This window comes from Pleurodeles waltl, chromosome 12 (genome assembly GCF_031143425.1).
Source record: "Pleurodeles waltl isolate 20211129_DDA chromosome 12, aPleWal1.hap1.20221129, whole genome shotgun sequence".
In the NCBI taxonomy this organism is placed as follows: Eukaryota; Metazoa; Chordata; class Amphibia; order Caudata; family Salamandridae; genus Pleurodeles; species Pleurodeles waltl.
The window spans coordinates 203,650,567-203,670,222 of NC_090451.1; the positions used below are offsets into that span (position 1 = coordinate 203,650,567).

At 42.6% G+C, this 19,656-nt stretch overlaps 1 protein-coding gene across 4 annotated transcripts in view; it reads right to left on the reverse strand.

Annotated features, from left to right (window-relative positions):
- The window catches only part of PIEZO1 (piezo type mechanosensitive ion channel component 1 (Er blood group)), a 742,509-nt gene that overhangs the window by 363,148 nt on the left and 359,705 nt on the right, over positions 1-19,656 (reverse strand). For 3 of the 4 annotated variants that reach the window (XM_069215848.1, XM_069215845.1, XM_069215846.1), the window contains exons 8-9: positions 7,635-7,806; positions 5,317-5,415 (exon numbers count right to left, since the gene is read on the reverse strand). In XM_069215848.1, the coding sequence (XP_069071949.1) occupies positions 5,317-5,415; positions 7,635-7,806 (271 nt within the window). The remainder of the gene's footprint in view (positions 1-5,316; positions 5,416-7,634; positions 7,807-19,656) is intronic. The other variant, XM_069215849.1, reaches the window with a different exon arrangement.

Here is a 19,656-nt window from a genome sequence, read left to right on the forward strand (position 1 = left end):
AGGAAAGGAGGAAGATGAAGGAATAAGAGTAAAGAGGTATTGCACTGTCAAGCACTTGATCTTGCTCTTGGGGGTGGGGGGGGGGGGCTATGTTCCATTTTCAAGGTGTTTGAAAATTAGGATGCAGAAAACAAGAGAAGAGAATGGCAGGAGCAACCACCGGTATGGTCTCATGGAGATAATTGTATGATATTTGCCACTCCGAGTGAGTTTCTCTAGTGGAGCTGGTGCCAACAGTGCACTGAATGTACAATGTAGGCCTTGCATCTTCCTGGACAGTGATTGAATTGAACCTCTCTTACATAGTACAGCGTAGGCATGCATGCTTTGCACACAATGTCCCGTTCAGCATTTAAACAATCAGCAATACCAGTGTCCAACAGATGAACTGGAAAGTCTGTCTTAAACGGTATCTCCCCATCTGAAGGGAGCAGAGAATCTGGAAGACGTCCAAGCATTGCATGGACAGCCAATAAAAAACATTAGCGTTACTCAGATTTCTAGCTTCTGTAGGATCCCCTCTGCCACAGAAGCACTGTGTTTAGAAAAGAAAGCCCAGCATCTTGACTTATATGGGAATACAAAAGGAGCTATTCACCATACTGTATGTGAAAGACCACCACTGAGGCATCTGACCGCTTCATTGGAAAAAGGGATTGTCTTTTTTTTAAGGATTTCCACAAGCTTTAAAGAGATACCAAGTAGCCCTCAGATACGGTTTCAACCAGAAGTCTAGCCGCCATGACATTGCAAGAAATGCTATTAACTGGGCAAGATATGTTTTTTCCACAGCACCGCTCAAGTAAAAAACAAAATATTAAGCCAGTTCGAAGTGCACTACATCCAATCACCACTTCCACTCTAAGAATTATGCTTCCTACCTCAGTCCCCATCAGTTACAGAAATACTAATAAAAGAGGAGTCTGCAGATACAAAGCAAGTCTTTAAAAACAAATTATTTACAACAGTAGCTAGTCCTGCACTCCATATCCGTACTCCAGTGCTAGACTGGTGCATACACTATAGTTCCAGATACCAAAGGACCCAACCCTGTCTATATGACAGAATACACACAACCTGTGTGCGTGAACTTAGACTGCACCCAGTAAATAATTCAACCTGTTACTTCTGAAAATAGTCCTCAGAGATGAAAAACAACCAAGTGTCTTGGAGTGTGTTAAATTCCAAAACTTTATTGTCATACTGAATCGTGATGACTTGGACAGCCACAGTAGATACCCTTTTCCCCAGACTGGACTTTATCTAGGCGGCACAATCCTGTGGCTTCAGATAAATAAGCTGCAATCTGAAAGTGCATTCTTTACTGGGATAAGGTAGTCCCACCTTGTGTGCATGATCACAATAGTGGAGAAGACAATAGGTCTACTGTGACTTGCCATATTTACAAACGTTCATGTCATGCAACCCAGGTTTTAGACTATTAAACTACCTTACTTAAACTATTTAATCATTTCACTAACTTTAGTGTGCTAGACGGGCTCTTTGTATTTGTTGTACTGCAAAATCAAGAAAACTAAGCGGATAACACACCAGGTTCACATGAGTCCATTCAATCCATCTGGCAAGAGCTTGGTTAATTGCCATGACAACCACACGACCAAACACCTGAAGCCTGGGCGAAGCAAAGTCTTGTTCATTCATTAACCGAGGGCCAGTGCAGAATCGTGTGCTGTTTATTCTGACCTGGCCCCATAGATTCTGCAACATTTACAGCAGCATTTCTCGTCCTTTCTCCATTCATTCCTAATCGCAGCAATTGAGAGAAGATGAAACGGAATCTTTTGAGCTTTGCTCTAATGTTGGGTTTAAGGTGATTTTGGGGACAGGGATGTAGGGATGTGGGGCTGAGGAAGGTGCAGAGTTCCCCAAACAACGTTACCTTTTCAAGCTCAAAAGCAGTTCAATGATTTTTCCGTACGACTGGGCTTTACATCTTTACCTTGCACTCGTTTTTAAAGGATTGTAACCAGGGGGTTGTTACAGCCCATGGTCAAAAGGGGTACCTAGAAATTGGCACTACAGGTGCAGGATGCATGGCTTTCGTCCTTGCGAATGAAGAAATCACCCGGGAAGAGATGGACCCTCTTATACAGAGTGATACCACAAATGCTTGGGAGATGCGAATCTTTACACAACTAGGCACTGACCCCTTACTTTGGTACCATCCCTGACCTAGCAAAAGATTTCTCAATTCTACAACAATTTTAGACAAATACTACACAACAATGAAATATTGTGTTGCTAAAGATCGGTCTTACACCCTCAATCAGGTACGAGTTAGAGAGGGGGAAACTGTGCATACTTTTTAGTTGCACTCCCTTTTGAGCAAATCGATTATCCTGACAAAGATACTTTTTGCTGTGTTACCAAAGAGTCTCCTCTGGCCTCAGCTACACAAAATAATTTATAAATACTGTCTTTCCACTGGAAGAGTTCATGGGTGCACAACCTCTCATGGCCAAGATGCCTTAAACCTCTTTGTTTCTCAATGTAGACTCCTTGTTTTGTGTTGGATCATCAGCGTTTCTAATATGCGCTACATTGTGCCTTCCATTAAACGGCCCAGTAACAATGCAGGTAGTTCAATACTGGTGCATCACACTGGCTCTCCGCGCACCGACAGCAATAGAGAGAGGACTGGTTTACTCATTTAATGGAAGGCACAGTGGAATATGGGGCCTAATAGAATGTTGATGAGCTGGCGCCACCTGCGCTGTTTTGATGCTTTGGATTAAATACATCAAGTAGGAGTTATCTGATTTTCTGTTTTCCGCCTTCACATTTTGAGTCACCTCTTAGGACAACCACACATCGCTGACCATGGTCACACCTCACACTTGCCCTCTAAATGCTTTACTACAATCCTCATGTCGCATTATCCACATAAATGCAATCCATTAGTGGTTCAATGTATACATTCAATATGTACCACAGTATTCGACAGAGAAACAAAACGCATTTTGGACACACTGATGACTGAGAATCAGGTCAGCCCGGACCTGCTTCTTATGTGTCCATCCAGTACTCTGAATGGTACTACACACACCCATGCATGACACTGTGCTTTGGTAATGTTGTCTGGCCAATGTTTGCCGTCCTTGTGTTGCCTAAGTGCGATATGATTTTATAAGGTCTGTTTTTTTACATTGCTACACAAACGTTATGCACTGATAAGGCATGCTATGTATTGATGTGTCTATAAACAAGCTAGGTTAACTATAAATGTATGTTCATCACAGCATATGTTTCATGTGTATCATCATACCCACTAATGAAGGGCATTCCACAGGTATGAAAGGCCCTAGGGTTTCAAATTTCATACTTCTATTTAAAACCATAAATATTATTAAAGTTGAATCCATGAACTTTTGAATTTTTTAACTTGTATTTATGACATTCTCTACAGAAACCGAAATACGTCTCAGTGCATGAGAATTTGAAAAGATTACGCTGTTGGGTGTCCACATCAAGAAACACACAGGGTTGAGGCATCTTGGTCATGAAACGTTGTGCACTGAAGGACTCTCTTCCAGTGGAAGAGAGCAGGTACCACTGGTTACAAAGACCTCTGTGCTATGTAAAGGTTACTGGCCTAAAGTGGATGGGTGGGCAGATGGACGAGAGACTAGATTTGGTGGGTGCATCCGAATGAAAGGGCAAACACAGGCCTTGGTTGAGTCAACACCAGGACTCGTACAGCATCCTTGCCCTTTAAAGACAGGCATCAGTGACGAGAACAGACTGTGGAGGAAAAGCACAGAAAATGACTCGACCCTCTTCAGAGGTGAAACAGTGTTCAGCTGTCAACCGCGGGGTGCTGAAGCAAACCGAAGAACAAAATGATCCAGTCATTGAATGTCAATTGGAGTGATGGGCTGGAGGGGCGAGGGGTGCAAGGGTGATGCACCATGTCCTAACATCACTACCACGCATTCAGAGCAGGTGAACCTAACAGCATTACGAATGCAAAACTGAAAATGAAAGTGGCCAAGCTTACAGTGACAAAGACGTATATAGCGACAACAGTGAACAAAAAAAGAAATCGAAGCAAAAGCAAGGAACAAAGGGCAAAAGAGAATTAAAAGTTAAAGGCAAGATCAATGAAAAAAACGACAAACGTGTCAGAGTAAAGCTCAACTGCAAAGCATGATTAGTACTACCCGGGACCAGTTAAAACATCACAGACAAAACAATGTAATTAAGCAAATGCAGAAAGAACCAATACTGTTTCACCTTTGAATGTCACTTTATATCTGAATGTCACGTATATCTGCATGAGAGCATCCTTCAAGCTGTCTACATGGAATGCATAGGCTCCTGCCAATGTACACTAAATATTGTTCTTATGGTACAGAGCGACCATGTCACATAGAAGGAGGTAACAAGGGTTGTATGTTACAGACTTTGGAAAAAGGTGGGCTCTTGAGCGGAACATTTGGCCATGTCCATTGCAGGTGACTTCAAAGACTAGGACTGACCGGAACCAAATTCATAATGGAAAATAGATGGTAGAACTCAAGGAAAACGAAAATATTTAGTCAGCTTAGCTTCTTCTGTGGGAAGAAAGGCTTCTTGAAATAGTCGGATGTGCAGCAGGATATGAAGCCAGCCATTGACTGCTTTGTCTGGTACAAGGCTGTAACTTTATCAAGGTTACAAGATGAGTCAGTGTACATTCTGTATTGTTCCTTCTACCAGTGATCTAGAGTTTCACTACAGCTTCTTCATTTGAGGTGTAACAAGATTCTTGAATGACTTTGGGTTTTAAATGAACACTCAGGACTGGCATAGGGTGTCTGACGACATGCAGTCTCATGTGGGAATCTCAATTACCGTGTCTGCTGAATTGTCATATTTTCCTCTTCCAACTGCTTGTTATTTAGAAATCGTGGTGTCTTGGAGGTTTTTTTTCACAGATGGGTGTGGGAGTGTAATGTTTTTGGCTTGTAAAGGAATTATAAACGATGGGTAGGGCCAGTAGCATGCCAGGGATAGGCTTAGTAAGTCATGTTCGTAGGGCAGTGAGGTTTGAGTGGGGGTGTGGATATGTGTGTTGTGGTGTGTGGTGGGATGTGTGTCTCTCGCGCCCTGTCTGTCATCAGCCATGCGCCTTGATGGGGAAGCTAGCACCAGGGGAAAATAATATTTTGCCACATTAATTTGCTTTTGTGGTTGGATAAGTGGCTCTGTCTTCTGGTGGAACACATTACTTCAGTCCAGAGATGAATTACTCAAGACTGGGACCCAATATAGACCAGACGAGGATCAGTGCTCTCCACTCCCCCCTGTGCTCACCTTGCTCTCCTCTGCCAGGCTGTCCCTGGTCTTGGCCCAGCCCTCCGGATCAGTGAGCTCCACCTTCTCCCCTGCCAGCCTCCGCTTCACAGCCTTTCCCTTTTAAATTGCGATACAAACAGAGCCAGCCTAAGATATTATACACATACCAATTGCCACACACAGAAAGGGAAGCAATCTATTTGATCACATTACACACAAGTGTAGGTATCCACGAAAAAGAAGTTATTTTTGATAAGTTATTTTTTTCAAAGTGAAGATGCAAAACCCTTATGATATGAGGGGTAAAACAAACGAATTAAGCAGCCACTACAGCACAAAGATGAAAACATCACTCCCACATGAAGCCCTCAAGATAATCCAAACAATAAGATCTGAGGGCATTAATACTAAATGATGTACTGCCACTTACCAAGATGCAAATAGGCAAATACTGGCAGAATTAATGGAACACGAGCAATAGGATTTAATCAAGGCAGTAATGGCTGACAACAATTGCACACTCAGCACTATACCCGGACTACCCATGCGAGCTATGTTAATGACACACTATCGATGTAGAAATACCATTCAGGAATGGGGGGCAATATGGAGAGTAGGAGGGTAAACTCTGCACCTCTTCCTCGGAGCATCCTGAATCTTGAGCTGGCTGCACATTTCACAGCTGAAGCATCCATGGAAGGCAGCCGAGGTGATTTCCTCTAGGTGCCTCTCAGCCACTTCATACATTGCCTTGCATGCAAATTTGCTAGATAGATTTACTAGGGGGCATGCACTCGGGCCCGTCAGAAGGGGGCATTTTCCATAGGCCTAGTAGGTTTTTAGGTTCCCGTGCAAGCCTGTCCTATTTATTCAAGGCAAGTAACGTCCTTAATCACTAGATGGCGCAAGAAACTGACATGTGAGCTTGCTTGGCATGACGTTTTGTCCCAGGCCTAGTAAACTTCTGACAAGCCTCTACGTACTCATCTGCTACTTTTAGCAACCTGAATTTCGATATGTTGTAGTTCTTGATTTACACTCAAGAATGAATGAACAATTATTCAGAATAGCAGGCACTCTGCCTGCACCCTCCCTCCACGCGCTCTTAATGTTTATTGAGATGGTGTACTGCATGTTCATTCCATAACCAGCCTGTTCATGGAGAACACACCTCACATTCCAGGAAAATGTGACTTTTCCTCAGCATGTGAATTCCATAGCAAGACTTTTCAAGGGGTGACACATGCACGCTTCCTTCTTCGTACCCTTTATTCCAGCACAACCGAGGTTCTGTAGGCACATTTCATAGATACAACATTCAGGACAGTCATTGTCTCTGCCTTGCTCTGCACATCGTCTTAGCAGGTCTACCTGTCATAACCTGGTTCTTCAGGGGCAACACCTTGTGCTCTCTTGGAATACTTCACGACATGCTTGGAATCCGTAGTTGCTCTGCTGATGAATGATCAGCTTTCTCCCATGATCAACTCTATCATGTGCATACTTCCTCACCACCACTCACCAACAGTGACATTACAGTGCTACAGACCACTACTGTCATCTCAAAGGAGGGCATTTGAAAGTCACTCTCCTTTTTTCGCTCTCTCATAGCTGACGTTCTATTTTCCTCCACCAGACGTCCTCCATATTTTGTATCAGATGCACTCATAAGACAGTAAACAGAATCCCCCAGGATGGGAACAGGGTTTCCCTCTCTTACTGCTCTAGGGACGTCCTGGAGTCTAGCTCTTGTTTCTTGGGCCTGGGATTAACATGCCCGATCCCGGCTATCAGGGAGGAGGCACAGTATGTACCATATCAACTCTTGGCTCCCTAACACTTCACCATAACTTCTTGCATCGTAGATGCAAGGAGTGAGAAGAAGCCATTAATTTCCAGACGGTGAAACAAATGCTTTCACACAGTGCCAACAGGCCAGAGCCTTGCTATTCCAATGTGTAATTATTTTTCATATTTTGTTCCTTTGCACTTGAAGTTCTGGTCTGCAAGTAACTTATTAGCTTCTGAGCAGCATCTGCATGTTTACATTGGTAAAAGTACATTTAAGACAGAGAAAGCGCAGAATGGAAATGTCAAAACGCTGCACACCAGCGCAGACATTTCTTTAAAATAAAGAAAAAAGGTACAGGAAAAGTGCAACATGTGAAGCCAGAATCCGAATTTCACCAGCATTGGAACTAACACACAAAAAAGAGTTGGCACACATTTTTAGAAAAGCAAAGAAATTAAAACAATGGTGTCTATGAAATGATCGTGATGCAGGAAGGGTGGCAATAAGGCTCTAGGGTCTGGTAGTCACCCTGACACACATTCACCTGAGGATCAGGTTCCCGTCTCCTGAGCTTCACCAAAGAGGCCACAGTGAAATAAAGCAGCAATAGGATCCCAGGATTCGCGTAGACTGGCCAGTCGTGGTCAACGTTGAGAATCAGGTCTTCTTGGCTGGTGCAGTTTGAGTGCAGAATGATGTTCTTCAAACCAAACAACCTATGTAAAGAAGTAGCACTTGGTTACCACCAGGGCTCTTGAATTACGGCGTGTATTCTTTAAACTTTTGACATTTACATATTTGTTGTTTTTAAATCATTTATATCATTTATTTTGTAGGTATTCGTGCTCCCATCAAAGCAGACTATAACATACCTTATGCAAATATATAAGAGTTATTTAGAATTTGGGGGATGTAGGCCATCTGCTAAAAACTGGCATATGTTATATCGCCCCTATTTAATGTGTATGCCTTAATATAGAATCTAAATATGGCAGATAGAGCATCCACCAATTTTTGGTGGATGTCCTGCATCCACTATATGCTAAAGAACACCCTCAAACAGTACACAAAATACTTAAATAACGTTTTTGAGTAAGAAATCATTTCCAAATGAGAATCTTATAGAAAAGCAAGGTCTTTTAGCAGCATCAGTAGAATGGGAGACGTGGTGCGCAAATCCAACAGGGTGGAGTAAAGCGCTTACTCCTAGTGAAGCACTAGGAAACCCACACCTACCCAGGAGTAGGCAGAGGGCTTAAGGTCTAATTACCTGTACTCATTCTGAGGACCCTAGAGAGTTTGAAACTTTAAATAAGGGGACCCAGAATCCTCATATTTCAATATTATCCCAGGTATACTTTGTTGTTGTAAGGATCAGGTGATTTTATGGAAGGAAGATGGAGGTCCCTACAAAGTCCATCTGTGACCACCACATTATTATTGTGCCTCTTAGTATGCCAAACTAGTCACTGAGCCTGTAATCACGCCCCCAGCTATGGTACAAGTATTCACTTCCTATCTGATATTCAAATACTAACTGATTATGTAACTGAACCAAAAAACATGTCCTCAGCATTATTGCACCAGTAATCATGCATGGCCACAGTTGTGACAGTAACTATGAGCTAATCTTTCATTGTGCTAGTAACCATGTAGTAATTTGCCAGTACTGGTGTGCATTAGTAATTCTGACAGCAGTTGTGCCCTCATCGATTTGGCTTCGTGACAATAATCAACCCCTATCTTTCTTTAATGAAAGCAGGATGCTGAGCACACAAACAGGTTTCTCATTTTTGCCTCTAGAAACTCACACCACACAGACTGCTTGTTTCTGTATAGGTGCTTCTGTATTCATTCATCTAAATTAAAAACTACAGGTCCTGTTAAAACTGTTGCGCCGCTGCGCATGGCACGAGCCAAACATTCGGCTCGGGCCGCTGCGCGTGGCACGAGACGAACATTCGGCTCGGGCCGCAGCACGCAGTCATAAGACGCGCCGCGCCCCCCAGCCTGCTCTGTACCTTACGAGGACCCAAATTGGGCATGGGGCCTCGTTCTTTTTTAGCGCACCACGTGTCTAGGCAGGTCTGAGTCCCCCCCCCCCACTCACCTGTTCTTTTCTTTTCTTCTTTTTTCTGGACATCTGGTTGTGCCTTCTTTTATGTTTTTCCCCCTTTCCCATAGTACCTTTCTCTTCCCAGCATTCCTTGTTCCCTACTCTCTATGGTTCCAAGTCCATTCTGATCCATGTGCTTTTCCCTATCTAAGATGGTGTCCTTTTACTTTCTGTTGGTCATTTCCTGTTTGTTGGTATTTAAGGGCTGTGTTTCTTTCTCTCCTTGCGCTGCAACACTTTCTGTTTGGATGGTGTATTCGCTCGTGCTTCCTTGTATTCCTGTGCTGGTTCTCGTCGGTTCCAGAGTATTTTCCTGTATTTTGTTCCTGCTGTTACCTATTCTTTTTGTTCCTGTTGCAGGATTCTATCTTTTTGGAGGTTTTTTCCCCCTTTCAGGGTTTTTTTCCCTCTGGCACTACTTCTTGGGGACACGGCCTGCTCTTGGCGTACCCATTGCATGCAGCACCTTGGCTACCAGAAAGAGTCGCCCCTACTTGGGCCAAGGTGAAACATTCCAGAACAGGATCCACGCCACTCGCTCTACCTCCAGGGTAAAGCAGCACGTAAGTCGTGACAAAAACTTCAGCAAATTCTAGAACAATAGATGACAGACAGTGCATTTAAAGCTGTGGTTACTGCCTTCCCATCGACTGGGGGCAAACTGCAGACTCATCCCTGACATGTTCAAGAACATACGTATTCACAGTTGTTTGCAGAACTATCACATTTGGGGGAAATTGAGGTTCATGACTGTACAATGAAGAACTGGCAAAGTCAATAGGTCTGGCTTGCATTTTAAGTACTAACTAAACCATTAAAAATCATGCTGTAGTGAAAAAAACAAAAACAAATCCTTTCTCTCCACAATGCATCTATGAAATAAAGAATGTAATCAGTTATGATTCTATATTGGTTTGTGATGTACAACAGTCTCTAATTCAGTGCAATGCAAACACTGCATAGGAGGCGGAATGACATCCAACAGGCAATAGCAAGGGGGGAAAGCCAGAGATATGTTTATTTGGAAGCAATAGTAACCATAACTCTAGCAGATAGTTGTGCTATGTTACCAGTTCTAAGCACTGGCAAAGCTAATAGGTCTCGCCTATGCAAGAGCTATTGGATTTTCCAAAGTGTTCTAGCCATATTGTCCCCCTTGTGGCTGCTGTTTAGCATGGCTAAATGTTGATGGCTTAGAGGAGAGTGGTGAGGAGCGTCGTAGAGTGGAATGGTGAAGAGTAGAGTGTTGTATAGTGGAGTGGCAGAGAATGTTGTGTATTGAAGTGGCATGGTGTGAAGTCACATAGAGTGCCATACACTAGAGTGGCATAGAGAGGACTGGTGTAGTGTGCATTGGTGTAAAGTGTTGCAGAGTACAGAGGTGTAGAGTGTAGTGGCATTGAGTACAATGGCATTGAATTCAGCGCTGTACAATGTAGTGTTATAGATTAGAGTGGTGCATAGTAAAGTGGAGTGGTTTAGAGGGGAGTGGCGCAGAAGGAGCAGAGGGGAGTGGAGCAGAGGGGAGTCGAGTGGCACACTGCAGTAGTGTAGAGTAGTGCAGAGCAGAAGAACAGAGAGGTGCAGAGCATAGTGCCAGAGTGCAGTGGCACAGAGTGGAGTAGTGCAGAGTAGAGTGGCGCAGAGTTCAGTGGTGGAGAGTGCAGTGTTGCAGAGTAAAGTGTCAGAGTGCAGTGGTGTAAAGTGGCATGGAGAGCAGTGGCATAGAGTTCAGTGATGCACAGAAGAATGCAGTGCTGTAGAGTGCAATGAAAGTGCAGTTGTGTAGAGTGCAGTGGTTAAGAGTAGGGTGTTGTAGAGTGGAGCGGAGCAGAGTGGAGTAAACTGGCATAGAGTAGATTGTTTCAGAGTAAAGTAAAATGGGAGACTGGTGTGGTGCAGGGTAAAGTGCAGTTGCTTAGAGTGGCATAGAGTGTAATGGCTTGGAGTAAAGTGGTGTAGAGTGCAGTGGTGCAGAATAGATTAGAGTGGCATACAGTGGATTGGTGTAGAGTGCAGGGGCACAGTGTTGAGTGGTACAGAGTAAACTGCATTGGCGTGGAGTGTACTGGAATAGAATCCAGTGGCGTAGAGTGCAGTGTTGCAAAGTGGTGTAGAGTACAGTGGTGTATTGTGAAATTGTGCAGAGTAGATTGGTGTGGCCTAGACTAGAGTGGTGAAGAGTGCATTGGCGTAGAGTGGTACAGGGTAAAGTAGAAAGGCGTAGTGTGAAGTGACGTAGAGTACAGTGGCATAGAGTGCAGTGGCATGGAGTGGTGTAAAGTGGAGTAGTGTGGAGTCGAGTGGAGCGGTGCAGAGTCGAGTGCAGTGGTGCAGAGTAGAGTGGTGTAGAGTAGAGTGCATAGGTGTGGAGTGGTGCAGAATAGAGTGGAATATTCATGGTGTGGTAGCAGACTCCCATTACAGACAACACATTTGCAATTGAAATGACCATTACATTTGCACAGACATACAGTTTTACTAATAAAACTATACAGTGCACAGACAAAACTGTGTGGAAATATATCACCTATTTTATTGATTTGTGTTGATCATATTCAAAAAATGTATTTGCAACAACTTGTTACAACTTCAGAAATAAAAAATGTTCTTCATTTGTGCATTCATTATGACATAGTCTGAAATACTAATTTAAATGTTGTCGTAAGCTAGAAAAAAAACTCTTTCCTACCCCTAGTATCCAGCAAGATTGTCACATAAATCCACTCACTTTGAAGTCAGAGAAAGAAAAGTAAACAAGCGCCCTTGGAGGACAGCACCTGACATTTGACCTTGGTCTTTGAATGCACAGCAAATATCATGAGATAAGAGCAACATTTAAAGACCTGTTAATGGAAAGCGAGTTCGCAGAAGAAGACAGTAAAACACAGTCTAGGCAACAGGAGGAATAAACTGAACGTGGAGAGCTAAAGCAAATAAAGCCAGCAAAAGGAAAGCGTGAAAGTGTGAGTTACAAACCACAAAGCCAATGGTAATCAACAAGAATTCCTAGGTCAACCTTCTGAATGTTCCCAAGATGCCTTAAGCAAACCAGACAGCTGCACGGTCTGGTAGGCTGCGGGCTAAAAAAGATACACCTGAAACTAGTTCACTGTACTTCTTAATGTTGATTTTGGAGAAATGCTAACACTTTGAGCTTCAGCTTTAGTAAACGTCAGATCTGCACTATGGCAGCATGTTCTAATGAAGGTAGCTGTCCACTGTGTTTGGCTAGTGTCAAATCTCCATTGAAAAACAGTTTTGCCACTTGAGTAGAACAGCAGCTGAGTGGCTCTTGTGTACATTAAAAGGCTGCAGGCAAGTGGTTACAACAATCTGTCTGGAGCCAAGTATCATTTAATTCAGCAGTTCATTGCCATTTTTCATGACCTCGAAAAGGTGCTTGGTTTGCCTTCTACCATCTGAAGACTGTTGCCAAAAAAAGGACTCTTGAACACAGCCTAAATGTACAAGGAGTTAAACTGCCCCGCAACAAAGCCACCAAAATCCATGTTACCAGAGGTACAGACAATGCCGCAAATCTGCAAAGAGAATGAGCAAGCTCTGTCTTTCCTCCCAAACTTAGATTTATGGAACAACCTTCTCAACTCCAGCAGGATCTCAAACATGGATTGTGTCGCGACTATTCTGTATACACACCAAGGGAGGAGCCATAAAATTAAAACACCATCAACCTGTAATGACTCCTCTAACGGCACCACGCGAGCCCTCAACTCTTATGAGAAGAGTTACTTTCAGTCTTCGATTAATTCATCTAGCCACCTTCCATTCCAACTACTCACCTTTTCAACTTTTCTGAAATCCATCCTATTTTCCAGCCACCAACATCGATCGATTCTTTCACCTTTCAATTGACCCCACCCACCATCAATAACTCAGTTCATCCATTCAGACTGTTACTTTTCCATTTACCCAGCATACCAATCCATCCATTCATTCATTACCTGACCTCTCACCCTTTCTTCCATCCAACTCTTCATGCACTCATTCATCGACATTCCTATATCCATCCAGTCTTTTGACTCTCCACTTATGATGAATCCATCCTTTCACCGCTCATACTATGATCCATCTGCTCACTTAACTATCCCTCCTTCCAACTTTCCTTGTAGCCAACCAAAATTAATCCTCCAACTCTTCCACCTTTCCATCCTTTTATCCACCCATGCATCCTTTCACCCTCCTTCCACCCTTTCATCTAATCATCCTTCAACCCATCCATTTCACTCTATGTATTCCTTCACCCTTCCATTCATTCTTTCACCCATCAACCCATAATTCCTTCAATTACGTCATCATTTCATTCATTCATCTTCCCATCCACCCTTTCAACTTTTCATCAGTCGAACATTTAAGGTACGATTCACCTTCCATGCGTCTGCCCTCCGTACACCGCTTTTAACTTTTCTATGTCTATCCTTTGCTTTCAACATTTGTACTTCTTTTTCACCCTTCCTTCTTCCACTACATCTTCCATTTCCCTCTTATCATCCACTCCTTCTCTTTCTTTCCTTCCTCATTAATGTATTTCTTGTTTCTCCCCACCTTACTTTTTCGTGTGTATCTTTCCCTCTCCTACCAAACTTTTCCATTTGCCCCTCTCTCTATCCTGTTGAGCATCTGGCTAAAGCTAGTTAAGATAGTGGGACAAAAGGTTTGGGGACCGATGGAAAGAGAACGAGCAGGCTAGATAGCAAGATTAGGAGAAAGTGATGGGGTAAAGATCTAGTGTGAAAGAGATGGAAATAAAGGAAAATAGACAAATAAGGGAAAGATGCTCACAGAATTACTGACATACTTCATGATGTATTTAAATGACATATCGAGATTTCCGTCAATATGGTAAGGGTACTGAGGACAGAGAGGAGCACTGAAAAGAGAAGGCACAACATAGGAACAGGCATTTTGGAGATCTAAGCAAGGGAAAACAGAATTTAATGAAAACTAAATGTACATTGAAAGGCCTCTGGAAAGTGAGGGGGAGTCACCCTATACACACACACACACACACACACACACCCGTGGAATTACAAGCACCTAAAGTGTGGCTGTACAGTTCTGTGCCTTATGCTTGACCAGTGAAGAATTCCCTGGAAGAGTGGTCAATATCTAATGGCTCTTGACGTTTTTGCTAAAAGTGGCCAGAATCCAGGCACATGGAAACGGACAAGAACTGGTGAGATATGTCCCTCTCAGTGCTCTCATTTCACCACTCACACATTCAAGTCATCATCAATGAAGGTGTGATCAGTGGAAGCATTGCATTTTTTTTGCAGAAATCTGCAGAAAGCCCCCCGTGCAAAAGCTCTACGATCATCATAATAGAATCAACTCGCCCACTTGTACTTATCTCCTAGGTATGGGTTGAGTTAAGAATAGTAAACACACTTTCCTAACAATGTAGTGGTAGGTTGGTGTAGTGAGAGCAATATTATTATTTTAGATCAATGTTACTGACTGCGATGCAGTAGCATACAAACCATCTGACAGTGGAAACAAAGAAGAGGTAATTTTGAAGGCACCTAAGTAACAGAGACTTGTCATGGCCTAGGGCAGTGCCCTGAACAGCTGCAGCTATGGCAGGGTCAGTGAATTATGCAGCTGTAGGTAGCAGAGAATCCGTGCACCTTTCAGGTGTGGGCAGCGTCAGTGCAATGTTCGGCGGCGAGGGCACAGTCAGTGCACTGCAGACTGACAGCTGATGCAGGGTTGGTTTATCCATGGCAGAATTGTGCTAATTCTTTACTCGATTAAACAAAACCCATTTGATTCTTGATTTCAGCCTCTTTCGAGATCATTATTTCAAAGTGTGACATTACCACAAACCATGGTGTGTATGCCATGATTGGCATGTGTATTGGGGAAAGAAAGCTGGTCTGTATGTATTCAGTGCTTAATTTGAGCTGGTGGTTTCGGGTGCTCGGTCCTGGCACTTAATTGTTAACAGTTTAGACTTAATTGTCACAGTTGGAGTGTGATGGTTAGTAGTTGTGCTGGTACTGTTATTTGCAGCGCTAGCAGAGTCGATGGGTGATGCAAGCTTTACTGGCCTCCTGACGAGGACCCTGGCACTTATATTTTTACAAATTAAGCACTGTTTGTATCAATGTACTGGCCTTTATATAGCATGAACCCATCAATGACGCAACGGATCTCTGTATATTAGACGAGGAGTGGGAAGACATTCTATAGAAAAAATTTCACACAATTTGGCACTGGGAGATTAAGCGACTTGCCCAGAATCACACAATGTTGACTCAAGTGCCGAGGTTGAACCTGGGGCTACAGATTAAAAGGGTGACATCTAGTGATATTAGGCCACATCTCTTCCTGGGTGACACCTAGGATACATTAATCACTGCCAGCTAACATTGATGAAAAATCTACCAAAAAGCTTGAAATGGCTTGAGTTTGTAATGTCGCCACACCATCTTAGGGCAAGTTCAAGGAACTTCCTGCCCTACCCAAGATGTCCCCACTGCTCAAAACCCCTGATTAGAAAACATATATTAATCTTAAAGCATGGATTAGTCTGAACCACTTAATCACCAATCACTGTGTGCATTCCATGTCACCAGTTTGAGCTCATCTGTCAAGTAAATATATTTATTTGGCGTACAAGTCATAAAAGATACATAAAAAATAAAATAAAAAACAATCATTATATGCTTTTTGCTCAAAAGCATCAGAATCATTAAAAATGACATACAAGAACAAGCAATTAGTTACATTTTATCATAACATCAGCCCCTAAAATAATTTTCCTAAACATTGGCAAATTTCCTCTTGAATTCCCAACTTTAAATTCCTATTTCTAATGGAGTGTTGCACGAAAGGCAATAGAAAAAACATGGAGGTCGAATAAAGTTTCTGCAGAAAATGAAAAGCAAGTCTATAAGCATCTAAAATTGTGTGTGTGCTAATGGGTAACAAAAACAGTTTAATCAGTTCCCTGTAAAGTCAAAAGAATAGAATAAAGTGCAGTGTTCATTGAGTGGAGTGGTTATCAAAGGGGCGGAGCAGTAAATTCACTTTCCATAAACCCTTAATCAAGTTAAAAGAAATCTATGCTAAAATTTAGCTACAAAATTGAGATAAGGCTCTATATAATTAGCGGTAGAAAATGCAACATAAGAATCAGCAATGGATTTGATTACTTCTGTTAAAATCCTAACCTGTTTACATTTTTCAAACAATAGAGAACTCTACATATCTTTTGAAAAGGATTATCTTAATCTAGACTAGAAAAAATGTTTCTGTATCCACTCAAAGCGCATTTTCACACAATTCATCCAGGGGATTCTCTGTTCATACTCCAGGGCTAGACAGTCTGAAATAATCAAATTATCAAGTTAAAATTTGTGTCCGGCTTTGACCAAGCTAGAGAGCCAATGGAAGAACCTAATATGGTTCTCTCAGTAAGTGATCTGTAACTCAAGCACGACAAAAACTGATGTTTTCAGGTACAGCTAAAAGCCTAAAAAAACATTCTCTGCATTTTGAAGCCCCTCCAGGCCCATATAGGCCCAAAGATAAACCCAATTAGTTGCAAAAGAGATGTATTTACTTTTATAAATTGCAGAACATCTGAGTGGATTTGAGCTCACTTTACTGGCAAACCTGAAGACAAGCTTTTCAAGCTGTTGTAGTCTAACCCTTCAGCGGTGATCCGTTCAAAAGCAGAGACCAAAGGAACCACCACACCCTGGAAAGTTTTCACTTTATGTACAAGTGTACCATGAACAAAACAATGTTTCATTTTCATGGACCAAGGGATAAAAACCACCACAAAAGCTTTTGCTAAATTCGTCTGTAAACCTAAAGCTCACAAAAGCACCCAGATGAATCAAGTGGTTTGTGCAACCCATTAGCTGTGCTTACCAATAAAACTGCGTCGTCGGCATACAGGAGCACAGGGAGTGGGCCAAAGCACATCTGTGACCCTTGAACTTGAAAGCCATCAAGGTAATTAATGTACAAAGTAAAAAGAAAAGGGACCTGCCCTTGATGAACTCCCCTGGCGATCTTAAGTGAGCTGGTAACATAATGAAGACAAGCAGTGGTATCAGTATGTAGCTAGCTCAAATGTGTGCACTACTGGAAGGTTTATGCCCAAAGATGTAACTTTGTGCCAAAGTTTTGAGCTATTAACTCTATTGCAGGCAATGCCACAGTTTTGAACTCATCTGTGCAGTCGCAAATCAGCCTTTGTCTCACTCTAAAAGTAATAGTCCAGCCATTACTACTATCAAAGCGCTCACTCGCGACTCCTTTAAAACAGGCCTTCATCAACCTCCGTCAAGTATCAGGATTATTGGTCCAAAGCGGAGATGGGATGACACCCTCCGTCCTGGTGCTTGTGACTGGTCACTTAAAGTTAACAAGTGGGGGAGAAAGCCAAGCAACAACCACCGGGTGGTACAGCAAGTAGGAATGAATAACGCATGAGCGTACACAGCACACATTTCAATTCCAACAGCCAAAGGGAGACTCTTCCCTCACTGAGATGGTTGCAAGGGTGATATTGGTTGCCGTACGTGTGACTTTGCCGCTCCTGCCCTACTGACTTTACAGATGTAGGGACTTGACTGAAATCTCTCCATAGGTGTGCCAGAATTTGCTTGTCAGTAACAAACCTATAGCAGCTGGCAAGGTGACATTCCTTCACTTGCACATGTCCTGGCCGCACCTTTTCTCTCCCATTCCCAGGCTATGGGTTTTGGAGAGCTGGCAAACCTTTGTGTGTCAACAACACGTCTGTGTCTAACTCAGTGCCCTTACTTTAACAGAGAAGTATGACTAATCAATTCAGTGCCAAAAGCAGGATGTAGTGACCTTTCCCATGAATCTTTCTAATCCGCTCAATGAAAGTACCAGGGAATGGCAGACATTTTGCAGTTACTGAGACAGGAAAGGTCACTTGGCACCCACAGGAACCCAACGAGCACGCAGGTTGCTCAGTTAATACAAGATGCAGATCTTGGTTGGAGGGCACCCAATGACACAATAAAGCCTGCACTGGCAGCAAGATAAATGGATAGAGCCGAAGTAGGTAACACAATAATGCTCCCTGGCCTCTGGCCTACAATTCCGGTAGCAAATATTGATCAACCTTTACAGCAGCCAAGACACGTAGCAAAACAGATGGATCTGGATCCACACCCTACAGTCTTGGCAAGAGAAGATTGTGGAGGTTCAGTCGTCAAAGACCTGATCAAACCCTGGTCTGGATCGGTCACTGTGGCCACCCAGGTCCTGTGACGTCCAAACGGGGCATCTTAATCAAATTTGAAACAAAAGGTCTCTTTGTTAGCACTACTCAAAATCTGTTTTTTAAATGTGGATCAAATGTCCTTAGAGGCTTTCAAGAAACCTCTTGGCACAGGCCCTAGACCTGTCTTCAAGATGCCCATGAAGCAGATTTAAGAGCACAGAGTTCATTAAAGGACAACAATAAATTAGTGGCAGGCAGAGGGGAGCTATCAAATTGTCAAGGGCTGCATGCGACCTTAAGAAGTGAATTCTGTTTAGTCTGGAAGAACGGGTGAGTGATGGAGATGTCTACATACTTCCAAGTCACGAACAGTAGAGGAGATATGCATATTGAGTATGAAGGGAGGCTCTAGAAAAACATGGATATGAAATAAGACTTGCAGCAGTGAAGGTTCTGAAGCAACTTGAATATGTTTGGGTTTTCCTTTGCAGAGACATGGAAGTGTAACTCCTTGCTGTTTTCCTTTTGTGCTGAAACCAACAATCCAGCCTTTCAAAAATAAAATAAAACCCAAGTATTTATGAACTAGGTGTCTCTCCAGTCTGGTGACGTGCAAGTCTCACTTAACGCTAGGAATTCCTTTTTGGGATATTTATGTGCTTTGCAAAAAAATTAAATTAAATACATTAATTCTTCCCAGAAAATTGGCTGGTAAATACGGATCCATGTGAAAATATTTTAAGTCACTGTTCCATCAACGATGAATACAAAATTAAGAATTCATAATAGCAATTTTTTACAGTAGGGTTACATTCATGAAATCTCCACAAGAATGATGGGGATAGTATAACGTCATCATCCCTAACCCAAAACTTTACAATTTACTCTAAACCACATCTTCCTAGTAACCTTTACCCTTAACTCTTACTCAACTCCCCTAACCCTTAACCTAACGCAAGCGTGTACACCAACTCTAATCTTTAGTCTCTAAACCAAACTCCACCTCTAACTTTAACTCTAAGCCTATGCATAGCCATTACATTAACCCTTCAACTCTTATCAGTTTACAACTGATGTCACATCCATATTTTTTAAAATATCAAAACTTAAAACAACATGTTCATTGATTTTCCATTTGACAATCATTCAATTACAAACTTAAAATTTCCACGTACAAAAATAGTAGAGTATCGTGCGCAGGCGATATCGCCACAT